Source organism: Rhinoderma darwinii, chromosome 8, assembly GCF_050947455.1.
Source record: "Rhinoderma darwinii isolate aRhiDar2 chromosome 8, aRhiDar2.hap1, whole genome shotgun sequence".
NCBI lineage: Eukaryota > Metazoa > Chordata > Amphibia > Anura > Rhinodermatidae > Rhinoderma > Rhinoderma darwinii.
Genome location: NC_134694.1, coordinates 15,783,365 through 15,797,299, shown reverse-complemented (window position 1 = coordinate 15,797,299; position 13,935 = coordinate 15,783,365). Strand labels below are relative to the sequence as shown.

Below are 13,935 nucleotides of genomic sequence, written 5' to 3'. Positions count from 1 at the left end.
TGCATTTTTTTCATTTCAGATCATTAACTTGTTTGTCGCCGTCATCATGGACAATTTTGATTATCTCACAAGAGATTGGTCGATTCTTGGGCCCCATCATTTGGATGAGTTTAAGAGGATCTGGTCTGAATATGACCCGGAAGCAAAGTAAGTTCTTAAAGAACAACTGTAATCAACTATATGTTATCATTTTAGAATTATATAATATATTATGTACTATGTGTGTGTTATTTTCTTCTGATATCTTACATTGTGATCCTCTTAAATGTCATGTATGTATCTTAATCAAAATGGCTGCTCAGGAATACAGTATTAAAGAGGCTCTATGACCAGATTATAAGTGCCCTATCTCATACATAATCTGATTGGCGCTGTAATGTAGATAACAGCAGTGGTTTTTATTTTGAAAAACGATCATTTTTGAGCAAGTTATGAGCTCGTTTAGATTTATGCTAATGAGTTTCTCAATGGACAACTGAGCATGTTTTTACTTTTTACCAACTGGGCGTTGTACAGAGGAGTGTATGACGCTGACCAATCAGTGACCAATCAGTGTCCTACACTTCTCATTGTTCCAGCCCAGCATGATCCACAGCACAGTGTGATTGTGCAGTGAAAGAAGTAAACACGCCCAGTTGCTAAAAACACAAGACACGCCCAGTTGGAAATAAGAGAAAACACGCCCAGTTGTCCATTAGAAAGGCTCATTTGCATAAATATAAAATAGCTCATAACTTGGCCAAAAATTATCGTTTTAAAAAAAACAAAAAACTTTACTGTTATCTACATTGCAGCGCCGATCACATGCATTAGGAGATAGGGATTTGATAATCTGGTCACAGAGCCAACATGATTGATCAAAGGTCACCTTTGTAAGGCCCACCCCAAAGACTCATTCAGAGAGGAGCAGACCCCTTGGACTCATTCACACTGAATTAGACTTTTCTGAAGAACAGCTCGAATGGAGAAGTAAAAGTCATAATTTAAAGGGGTATTTCCATCTTATAAAGGGATGGTATATCTCTAGGTTATGTCATTACTTTATGATTGACAGGGTCCGTCCTCTGGGCGCCCCCTGCTACCCGCTATGCAGGGAACTGCAGCACGGCCCCATTCAAGTGAACTGCAGTTCCCTGCAAAGCCTGCTGACTGGGAGCGCCAATGTGCAGGAAACACTTAGGAGTGCAACGCTAAATCAGCGCTGGGGCCCTTCATTTTCAAGATCAATGTGGTTCCTAGAGGTCGTATTCCACCGATCATAAAGTGATGGCATATTCTAGCGAAATGCCATTTCTTTATAAAATGGGAATAACCCTTTAACTCAATAGTCCCAAGAGATTATATTAGATGTTTGATTGTTGTCTAATCAGAGACAGACCATTTTAGATTGCAGCCATAGGTGCAGCTCTTGGCTCCCGGGGCAAACAACTGATTTTGCAGAGGAAGCCCTACTTGAACAAACAAAGTAGTATTATAAAAAAAAATTGTATTACATGCGTTTCTTTTCATGGAAAGGGCTGGGGGGAAGGTGATACGTAGCGCTCTGACACTGTCCAATCAGCTACGGACTGTGTCAGAGCGGCTTCTGCTGTGTGATCTCTGTCGCGAGATCACACAGTCATGTGCCCTTTCCATGAAAAGAAACGCCCCACTGACAATAAAGGGCTCATTTACATATCGGGCGCCAAATATAACGGCACCGATATCTCAAACGGCTAGACAAGTCGTTTAAAATGTCCGAGGGTCTGTGCAGCAGCGCCTATAACATGGTGCACTCAGCTGCACATGTATGGGGTAGTGAAAGGACCTAAAAAACAGGCTATAATGAAGCTGCTGTATGTCTCTAGGAAAGTAATAATGACCAAGTGGATAGGAGTTGAAGCTCCTAATATTGTAGAATGGAAAATATATGTTAATTCGGCTCTCCAATTTGAGTATATATACTGGTGTAAAGTTAATACAAAACATAAATTTCTTGAATTTTAGTACCCATGGACCTCGGTACATGGTGAATTTGGTATAGTGGGAGAGTAGGGGAGCTATTTATTTTTATATATATATATTTATTTATTTATTTTTCCTTGGATCCATCATGTTTATATTGGGAAATGTCTTGAAGTTTTTCAATGATTCTGTAAGGGAGCGCTGGCGGCTAGTGATCCCGCGACTCTGATTAATTCAGATTGACTGAGGTTAAGTCTATAGAGAATGGATCGTCGGCTTTTATTCAATAAATTAACTGGCCATTGGCTCGTCCTATTGTTATGTCTCTGATGAGAAGGTTATTTATTGTTGGACATGTGGAATTTAAATATGTGTATTCAACAATTGTCTTGTAAGACCTTGATGGATATGTATCTCTTTGTATTTATTTTATTTTATTCTCTGTGACTTATTAGACATCGTAGTCCTGCTGTGTTGGACTTATTGGAATTGGATTTTATAGGTGGATATAAGGGTTCATGGAGGGTGGGGGAGGGATAAATTGTGTTATTTTGTATTCTACTGGAAAAATTGTTTAAAAAATTATTTCATATAAAAAAAAGAATACATGGACAACTCGAGTGGCTCTCCGTTTTGGCTCATAGAGGCGGCTGATCGATGGTCTCTCCTCTATGACGTCCATATGCTCGAAGGGTTTATCTTCATGAAACAACCCCTTTAAAGGGCTACTGTCTTGGACATCCTCTTCTCTAAATAAAGCTGGCTATCTGCTGTCAGGGCCGGGGGAAGCAGCAGCAGCCGCCGGGGGAAGCTGCAGCAGCCGCTGCAGGAGAAAAGTGTTACTACACGGTTCCCATTCAAATGAATCAACGACCATGTAATATATGAGTCCTCCAGTTCGGCTGACGTATCTTCACCAGTACATGCACACCAACAAATAAATGGATCTCTGCCTTCTTTATTTTACAGGGGCCGTATAAAACACTTGGATGTTGTGACTTTATTACGTCGTATCCAACCTCCCCTGGGATTTGGAAAGCTATGCCCACACCGTGTGGCATGTAAGGTAAAAAAAAAAAGCAATTATTGCAAATATATAGCAACTCTTGCAGATGTGGAAAGACAAAGAGCAAATCTCTTCCTAAAATTGTATTAGAAATTACTCTTTGCTTTTTTCCAGTCAATATAATTTAAAAAAACAAACCATGGGCCAATGAGAATGATAACCAGTCCAACAGATCAGGGATGGAGGGTGTAGACAAACAGACGTCTAGAAATGGTCGTTCAGGTATCGTCCTTTTATAAAGGTCTGACAATCTAAGACGTCTTCGGTGGGGGGGGGGGGTGAACTGTAAACCTGAACCAGTCAACAATGGAGCCCCCACATCAGGCAGATTTAATGCCTTCCCTAGACAGGAGATCAACGGGAGTCCCATATAATATAATTCCTGGGTGGTTGTACTAGATGTCTGCTTTATTAATAAAATACGACAAACCCGAAAGTATTTTAACCTGCATTTCGCACTGTAGAAATTATAGGAATTTCGCTTTTTGTAGTAGGATCTTTAAATAACCCTGCAGGGCACCAGGGAGGGAATTCATATTCTTTGCTGTTTATGGCAGCCTGTATTCTGTCAATGTGTTGCTGACTGTTGTGATGTACTAAGCTTTCAGATGTATACTTTAAATTCTCCTAAGTGTTGGCTAAAAATCACTGGGTTGAGTTACATATCGTGATCCAGCTGATGTCAGCACTGAGGGGAATATAGAGATTCTGCAGACCTGTTTTGTTATAATTTTAGTATAAAAACTAATAAAAAAATTTTTTTTTTATTTTTTATTATTTGCTGTAGTTTCACAGCCGTATCTGTTATCAGGGTGCAGTTCTCCGGTGCATTGCCAGCAGCATCATTGGTAAAATGAAATCATGTACCATTTGCATGCACACATCTGCTTCTCACTGCTTGTGACTCACACATTTGGTGGTGGGGGCAAACATTTTCTTGCATGTGCCTCAGCAGCATCATCACATTGTGAGGATATGAGTTCTGTCGTTCTGATTCAGCAGCAGATAACCTTTCTAAGACTTCTTATATGTCTGTGGCACTGCAGCATGCAGAATGGGCATTTACTTTTTAGCTTGGTGCATGGATATATGATGTGGATGGTGCCAGTTTTACACTGCACCACTTGCAGAAATCAACAGCAACCAGCATTTTTTCCACTATATATTCCGTCCCATTTTTGCTAAATAATCCTATTTATTAACTAAACTGCTCTAGGGAATACATTGTGCCGGACCAATTTTAGCTAAACTTACGCTAATATATTATCAGCTTTACTCCACTTATTTGGCATTGCCCAACAGCAGACACAGGGGGTTTACAGCAGCCTGTATGCTACCTATGATGCAGCCTGTATTCCACCTATGATGCAGCCTGTATTCCACCTATGGATGCAGCCTGTATTCCACCTATGGATGCAGCCTGTATTCCACCTATGGATGCAGCCTGTATTCCACCTATGGTGCAGCCTGTATTCCACCTATGGTGCAGCCTGTATTCCACCTATGGTGCAGCCTGTATTCCACCTATGGTGCAGCCTGTATTCCACCTATGGTGCAGCCTGTATTCCACCTATGGTGCAGCCTGTATTCCACCTATGGTGCAGCCTGTATTCCACCTATGGTGCAGCCTGTATTCCACCTATTGTGCAGCCTGTATTCCACTTATGGCGCAGCCTGTATTCCACTTATGGCGCAGCCTGTATTCCACTTATGGCGCAGCCTGTATTCCACTTATGGCGCAGCCTGTCTTCCACCTATGGTGCAGCCTGTATTCCACCTATGGTGAAGCCTGTATTTCACTTATGGTGCAGCCTGTATTTCACTTATGGTGCAGCCTGTATTCCACCTATGGTGCAGCCTGTATTCTAGCTATGGCGCATCCTGTATTCCACTTATAGCGCAACCTGTATTCCACTTATGGTGCAGCCTGTATTCCACCTATGGTGCAGCCTGTATTCCACCTATGGTGCAGCCTGTATTCCACCTATGGTGCAGCCTGTATTCCACCTATTGTGCAGCCTGTATTCCACCTATTGTGCAGCCTGTATTCCACCTATTGTGCAGCCTGTATTCCACCTATGGCGCAGCCTGTATTTCACTTATGGTGCAGCCTGTATTCTACCTATGGTGCAGCCTGTATTTCACCTATGTCGCAGCCTGTGTTCCACTTATAGCGCAGCCTGTATTCCACTTATAGCGCAGCCTGTATTCCACCTATGGTGCAGCCTGTATTTGACTTATGGTGCAGCCTGTATTCTAGCTATGGCGCATCCTGTATTTCACTTATAGCGCAACCTGTATTCCACTTATGGTGCTGTAAAGGATCTGCCAGGCACTACGTCTGTGGATACTCCCAGGATTAATCAATCGACACCTGAGGCCGGACCTCTTAGACTGACTCCGGCTCCCACCAATCAGGGTGGCAGGCTCAAGAGTGGGAGAGCCTATCGCAGCCCGGTCAGTCGGAGTTAGCTCCGCCCCCTGTCCATTTATACCTGCCGTTTTCTCTTCCTCATTGCTTGTGATTCTTCCTGGTTTCCTGGCCCTGCTACAGCCTTGCTCCAGCCTGCTACTGCCTTGCTTCAGCCTTGCTACAGCTTCCGCTTATCCTGCTTCGCTCTGACCCCGGCTTGCTTCCTGCTCATTGCTCTGCGTTCGTATACTTCGTGACATCCTGATTCTGACTGGCTCGTTGACCACTCTGGTTTCCTCACGGTGTTCCGTGGGCTACAGCCCCTTCCCTTGCTTGTTCCCTGTTTGTATTCCCTTGCACTTAGTCAGCGTAGGGACCGCCGCACAGTTGTACCCCGTCGCCTAGGGCGGGTCATTGCAAGTAGGCAGGGACAGGGCGGTGGGTAGATTAGGGCTCACTTATCCCCTTCCCCTCCTTCCTGCCATAACATAATCACAAGCCTATACCTAGTCTACCCTTTCTTCTACTCTATCATGGACCCCCTTGAGACCCTGACCCAGCAGATGCAGGGCCTCTCCCTACAGGTCCAGGCCCTGGCTCAGAGGGTCAACCAGCCTGACGCTGCCATAGTAGTACCCCTCGCCTCACCTCTAGAACCTGACCTCAAGTTACCTGACCGGTTCTCAGGGGACCGTAAGACTTTTCTCTCCTTTCGGGAGAGTTGCAGACTTTACTTCCGTCTAAAACCTCACTCCTCAGGTTCCGAGAACCAGCGGGTGGGAATCATTATATCCCGACTCCAGGAAGGGCCCCAAGAGTGGGCCTTCTCCTTGGCTCCTGACGCCCCTGAACTTTCCTCCGTTGATCGTTTTTTCTCTGCCCTCGGACTCATTTACGACGAGACTGACATGACTGCCTTGGCCGAGAGTCAGCTGGTGACCTTACGTCAGGGTAGGAGACCTGTTGAGGAATACTGTTCTGACTTTAGAAAGTGGTGCGTAGCTTCTCGGTGGAATGACCCTGCCCTAAGGTGCCAGTTTAGGTTAGGCTTATCTAACGCCCTGAAGGATCTGCTTGTTATCTACCCCTCTTCTGACTCCCTAGACCAGGTTATGGCCTTAGCAGTACGACTTGACCGACGTCTCAGGGAACGACAGCTTGAACGTTTCAGTGTTTTCCCCTCTGACTTCCCTGCGATTCCCCCCGAGGTCCCGTCTCCTCGCTCTTCCACGGAAGACTCGGAGGTACCCATGCAACTCGGGGCCTCCGTGTCCCCCCGACAACGTAGAGAGTTCCGTAGGAAGAATGGTCTCTGCTTCTATTGTGGGGATGACAAGCATCAACTGAACACCTGTCCCAGGCGCAAGAATAAGCAGCCAGAAAACTTCCGCGCCTAAGTGATCATCGGGGAGGTCACTTGGGCGCACAGGTATTTCCCGTTAATATGAAATGCAATAAAATTTTGCTTCCCTTTCAGGTCTCGTTTGGTGGTCGGTCTGCCACCGGCAGTGCCTTCGTGGATTCAGGCTCATCTGCTAATATCATGTCTGTGGAATTTGCTATGTCTCTAAAAATGCCTTTTATTGATTTGCCTAATACTGTCCCGGTAGTGGGTATCGACTCCACTCCTCTTGCTAATGGTTATTTTACTCAGCATACTCCTGTTTTTGAACTCCTTGTTGGCTCCATGCATTTGGAGCAGTGCTCTGTACTGTTGATGCAGGGATTATCGTCCGATCTGGTATTAGGTCTTCCCTGGTTGCAGTTGCATAATCCCACGTTTGATTGGAATACTGGGGATCTCACCAAATGGGGTAGTGAATGCCTGACGTCATGTCTTTCGGTTAACTCTATTTCTCCCCGTGAGGAGGTAAACACGCTACCTGAGTTTGTTCAGGACTTCGCTGATGTTTTCTCTAAGGAGGCCTCCGAGGTGTTGCCCCCTCATAGAGATTACGATTGCGCTATCGATTTGGTACCAGGTGCTAAGCTTCCTAAGGGTAGGATATTTAATCTTTCATGTCCTGAACGTGAAGCCATGAGGGAATATATCCAAGAATGCCTGGCCAAGGGTTTCATTCGCCCCTCTACTTCTCCTGTAGGTGCTGGCTTCTTCTTCGTGGGGAAGAAGGATGGTGGTCTTAGGCCGTGCATTGACTATCGTAACTTGAATAAGGTCACTGTAAGGAACCAGTATCCCCTTCCTTTGATTCCGGATCTTTTTAATCAGGTTCAGGGGGCCCAATGGTTCTCTAAGTTTGATCTACGGGGGGCGTATAACCTTATCCGCATCAAAGAGGGGGATGAGTGGAAGACTGCGTTCAACACGCCCGAAGGTCATTTCGAATACCTGGTCATGCCCTTTGGGTTGTGTAATGCCCCTGCTGTCTTCCAGAATTTTATTAATGAAATTCTGAGAGATTACCTGGGAAATTTTCTTGTAGTGTACCTTGATGACATACTGGTGTTTTCCAAGGACTGGTCCTCCCACGTGGAGCATGTCAGGAAGGTGCTCCAGGTCCTCCGGGAAAATAATCTGTTTGCGAAAACCGAAAAATGTGTGTTTGGGGTACAGGAGATACCATTTTTGGGTCAAATTCTCACTCCTCATGAATTCCGCATGGACCCTGCCAAGGTTCAGGCTGTGGCGGAATGGGTCCAACCTGCCTCCCTGAAGGCGCTACAGTGTTTTTTGGGGTTCGCTAACTATTACAGGAGATTTATTGCCAACTTCTCGGTCGTCACTAAGCCTCTTACGGACCTCACTCGCAAAGGTGCTGATGTCCTCCACTGGCCTCCTGAGGCCGTCCAGGCTTTTGAGACCCTCAAGAAGTGCTTTATCTCGGCCCCTGTGCTGGTTCAGCCCAACCAAAGGGAGCCATTTATCGTGGAGGTTGACGCGTCCGAGGTGGGAGTGGGGGCTGTCTTGTCCCAGGGTACCAGGTCCCTCACCCATCTCCGCCCCTGTGCTTACTTCTCCAGGAAGTTTTCGCCCACGGAGAGTAACTATGATATTGGCAACCGCGAACTTTTAGCCATTAAATGGGCTTTTGAAGAGTGGCGTCACTTCCTGGAGGGGGCCAGACACCAGGTAACGGTCCTTACTGACCACAAGAATCTGGTTTTCCTAGAATCTGCCCGGAGGCTTAATCCGAGACAAGCTCGATGGGCGCTATTTTTTACCAGATTTAACTTTTTGGTTACCTATAGGGGTGGGTCCAAAAATATTAAGGCTGATGCACTGTCACGTAGTTTCATGGCCAATCCTCCTTCTGAGAAGGATCCTGCTTGTATTTTACCCCCTGGTATAATCGTTTCTGCCACTGATTCTGATTTAGTCTCTGATATTGCGGCTGATCAAGGTTCAGCTCCCGGGAACCTCCCTGTGGACAAGCTGTTTGTCCCCCTGCAATACCGGCTAAGGGTACTTAGGGAAAACCATGACTCCGCACTATCTGGTCATCCTGGCATCTTGGGTACCAAACACCTCATTACCAGAAACTATTGGTGGCCTGGGTTGCCTAAAGACATTAGGGCTTACGTCGCCGCTTGTGAGGTTTGTGCTAGGTCCAAGACCCCTAGGTCCCGACCTGCGGGCTTACTATGTTCTTTGCCCATTCCCCAGAGACCTTGGACCCATATCTCCATGGATTTTATCACCGATTTGCCTCCATCTCAAGGCAAGTCGGTGGTGTGGGTGGTAGTAGACCGCTTCAGCAAGATGTGCCACTTTGTGCCCCTTAAGAAACTACCTAATGCCAAGACGTTAGCTTCTTTGTTTGTTAAACACATTCTGCGTCTCCATGGGATCCCAGTCAATATCGTTTCTGACAGAGGGGTACAATTTGTTTCTTTATTTTGGAGAGCCTTTTGTAAAAAGTTGGAGATAGATCTGTCCTTCTCCTCCGCCTTCCATCCCGAAACTAATGGCCAAACGGAGAGGACTAATCAATCCCTGGAACAATATTTAAGGTGTTTCATCTCTGACTGTCAATTTGATTGGGTCTCATTCATTCCCCTCGCCGAATTGTCCCTGAATAACCGGGTCAGTAACTCGTCAGGGGTCTCCCCGTTTTTCTGTAACTTCGGGTTTAATCCACGGTTCTCCTCCGTTTCTCCTGGTAGTTCCAATAATCCCGAGGTAGAGGTCGTTCATCGGGAACTGTGCACAGTTTGGGCCCAGGTTCAGAAGAACCTAGAGGCATCCCAGAGCGTAAAAAAAATTCAGGCTGATAGAAGACGTTCTGCTAACCCCCGGTTTGTCGTCGGGGATCTGGTGTGGTTGTCGTCTAGGAACTTGCGCCTTAAGGTCCCGTCCAGGAAGTTTGCTCCCCGATTTATTGGGCCTTATAAGGTCATTGAAGTCCTCAACCCTGTATCCTTCCGTCTGGAGCTGCCCCCATCCTTTCGCATACACGACGTCTTTCATGCCTCCCTCCTTAAACGCTGCTCCCCGTCCTGGTCCCCCTCGAGGAAACCTCCTGTTCCCATTCTCACCCCTGAGGGGGTGGAATTCGAGGTGGCCAAGATTGTGGACAGTAGGATGATCCAGGGCTCCCTCCAGTACCTGGTCCATTGGAGAGGATACGGGCCGGAGGAGAGGACTTGGGTACCTGCTCGAGATGTTCACGCTGGGGTATTGGTCAGGAGGTTCCACCTTCTCTTCCCCACTAAACCAGGTCCTCTTAGTAAGGGTCCGGTGGCCCCTCATAAAAGGGGGGGTACTGTAAAGGATCTGCCAGGCACTACGTCTGTGGATACTCCCAGGATTAATCAATCGACACCTGAGGCCGGACCTCTTAGACTGACTCCGGCTCCCACCAATCAGGGTGGCAGGCTCAGGAGTGGGAGAGCCTATCGCGGCCTGGTCAGTCGGAGTTAGCTCCGCCCCCTGTCCATTTATACCTGCCGTTTTCTCTTCCTCATTGCTTGTGATTCTTCCTGGTTTCCTGGCCCTTCTACAGCCTTGCTCCAGCCTGCTACTGCCTTGCTTCAGCCTTGCTACAGCTTCCGCTTATCCTGCTTCGCTCTGACCCCGGCTTGCTTCCTGCTCATTGCTCTGCGTTCGTATACTTCGTGACATCCTGATTCTGACTGGCTCGTTGACCACTCTGGTTTCCTCACGGTGTTCCGTGGGCTACTGCCCCTTCCCTTGCTTGTTCCCTGTTTGTATTCCCTTGCACTTAGTCAGCGTAGGGACCGCCGCCCAGTTGTACCCCGTCGCCTAGGGCGGGTCGTTGCAAGTAGGCAGGGACAGGGCGGTGGGTAGATTAGGGCTCACTTATCCCCTTCCCCTCCTTCCTGCCATAACAGGTGCAGCCTGTATTCCACCTATGGTGCAGCCTGTATTTCACTTATGGTGCAGCCTGTATTCTAGCTATGGCGCATCCTGTATTCCACTTATAGCGCAACATGTATTCCACTTATGGTGCAGCCTGTATTCCACCTATGGTGCAGCCTGTATTCCACCTATGATGCAGCCTGTATTCCACCTATGGTGCAGCCTGTATTCCACCTATTGTGCAGCCTGTATTCCACCTATGGCGCAGCCTGTATTCCACCTATGGTGCAGCCTGTATTCCACCTATGGTGAAGCCTGTATTTCTGTATTCCACTTATGGTGCAGCCTGTATTCCACCTATGATGCAGCCTGTATTTCACTTATGGTGCAGCCTGTATTCCACCTATGGTGCAGCCTGTATTTCACTTATGGTGCAGCCTGTATTCCACATATGGTGCAGCCTGTATTCCACTTATGGTGCAGCCTGTATTCCACCTATGGTGCAGCCTGTATTTCACTTATGGTGCAGCCTGTATTCTAGCTATGGCGCATCCTGTATTTCACTTATAGCGCAACCTGTATTCCACTTATGGTGCAGCCTGTATTCCACCTATGGTGCAGCCTGTATTTCACTTATGGTGCAGCCTGTATTCTAGCTATGGCGCATCCTGTATTCCACTTATAGCGCAACCTGTATTCCACTTATGGTGCAGCCTGTATTCCACCTATGGTGCAGCCTGTATTCCACCTATGGTGCAGCCTGTATTCCCCCTATGGTGCAGCCTGTATTCCACCTATTGTGCAGCCTGTATTCCACCTATTGTGCAGCCTGTATTCCACTTATGGCGCAGCCTGTATTCCACCTATGGTGCAGCCTGTATTCCACCTATGGTGAAGCCTGTATTTCACTTATGGTGCAGCCTGTATTCCACTTATGTTGCAGCCTGTATTCCACCTATGATGCAGCCTGTATTTCACTTATGGTGCAGCCTGTATTCCACCTATGGTGCAGCCTGTATTTCACTTATGGTGCAGCCTGTATTCCACATATGGTGCAGCCTGTATTCCACACAGTGGCGGATTAAGAAGACCATGGGCCCTGGGCTGTTACCCAAACTTGGGCCCCCCTTCTCCACCACCACCCTGCCGCGCCGTAACTATTGCTAACACTACCTAAACACTAGTACACAAAGTAGGCACATTATGCACAAAGTACGCAAAGTAGGCACATTATGCACAAAGTACACAAAGTAGGCACATTATGCACAAAGTACGCACAGTACACAAAGTACCACATTATGCACAAAGTACGCACATTATGCACAAAGTACGCACATTATGCACAAAGTACACAAAGTAGGCACATTATGCACAAAGTACGCACAGTACACAAAGTACCACATTATGCACAAAGTACGCACATTATGCACAAAGTAGGCACATTATGCACAAAGTAGGCACATTATGCACAAAGTAGGCACATTATGCACAAAGTACGCACATTATGCACAAAGTACGCACATTATGCACAAAGTAGGCACATTATGCACAAAGTACGCACATTATGCACAAAGTATGCACATTATGCACAAAGTACGCACAAAGTACGCACATTATGCACAAAGTACGCACATTATGCACAAAGTACGCACAGTACACAAAGTACCACATTATGCACAAAGTACGCACATTATGCACAAAGTAAGGACATTATGCACAAAGTAGGCACATTATGCACAAAGTAGGCACATTATGCACAAAGTACGCACATTATGCACAAAGTAGGCACATTATGCACAAAGTATGCACAGTACACAAAGTACGCACATTATGCACAAAGTAGGCACATTATGCACAAAGTATGCACAGTACACAAAGTACCACATTATGCACAAAGTACGCACATTATGCACAAAGTATGCACATTATGCACAAAGTACGCACAAAGTACGCACATTATGCACAAAGTACGCACAGTACACACATTATGCACAAAGTACACAAAGTAGGCGCATTATGCACAAAGTACGCACAGTACACAAAGTACCACATTATGCACAAAGTACGCACATTATGCACAAAGTAAGGACATTATGCACAAAGTAGGCACATTATGCACAAAGTAGGCACATTATGCACAAAGTACGCACATTATGCACAAAGTAGGCACATTATGCACAAAGTATGCACAGTACACAAAGTACGCACATTATGCACAAAGTAGGCACATTATGCACAAAGTATGCACAGTACACAAAGTACCACATTATGCACAAAGTACACACATTATGCACAAAGTATGCACATTATGCACAAAGTACGCACAAAGTACGCACATTATGCACAAAGTACGCACAGTACACACATTATGCACAAAGTACACAAAGTAGGCGCATTATGCACAAAGTACGCACAGTACACAAAGTACCACATTATGCACAAAGTACGCACATTATGCACAAAGTAAGGACATTATGCACAAAGTAGGCACATTATGCACAAAGTACGCACATTATGCACAAAGTACGCACATTATGCACAAAGTAAGGACATTATGCACAAAGTACGCACATTATACACAAAGTACGCACATTATGCACAAAGTAGGCACATTATGCACAAAGTATGCACAGTACACAAAGTATCACATTATGCACAAAGTACGCACATTATGCACAAAGTACGCACAGTACACACATTATGCACAAAGTACGCACATTATGCACAAAGTACGCACAGTACACAAAGTACCACATTATGCACAAAGTACGCACATTATGCACAAAGTACGCACATTATGCACAAAGTAAGGACATTATGCACAAAGTAGGCACATTATGCACAAAGTAGGCACATTATGCACAAAGTACGCACATTATGCACAAAGTACGCACATTATGCACAAAGTATGCACAGTACACAAAGTACCACATTATGCACAAAGTACGCACATTATGCACAAAGTAGGCACATTATGCACAAAGTATGCACAGTACACAAAGTACCACATTATGCACAAAGTACGCACATTATGCACAAAGTAGGCACATTATGCACAAAGTATGCACAGTACACAAAGTACGCACATTATGCACAAAGTAGGCACATTATGCACAAAGTATGCACAGTACACAAAGTACCACATTATGCACAAAGTACGCACATTATGCACAAAGTAAGGACATTATGCACAAAGTAGGCACATTATGCACAAAGTAGGCACATTATGCA

The 13,935-nt window shown here is 45.9% G+C and overlaps 1 protein-coding gene across 4 annotated transcripts in view; it reads left to right on the top strand.

Moving 5' to 3' along the window:
- Positions 1-13,935, top strand: part of CACNA1F (calcium voltage-gated channel subunit alpha1 F) — an 86,230-nt gene that overhangs the window by 61,133 nt on the left and 11,162 nt on the right. For all 4 annotated transcript variants that reach the window (XR_012850302.1, XM_075835282.1, XM_075835281.1 and 1 more), the window contains 2 exons: positions 20-147; positions 2,914-3,010. Coding sequence is in view for 3 of the 4 variants with exons in the window: in XM_075835282.1 (XP_075691397.1) it covers positions 20-147; positions 2,914-3,010 (225 nt within the window). In the remaining variant the exon portion in view is untranslated. The remainder of the gene's footprint in view (positions 1-19; positions 148-2,913; positions 3,011-13,935) is intronic.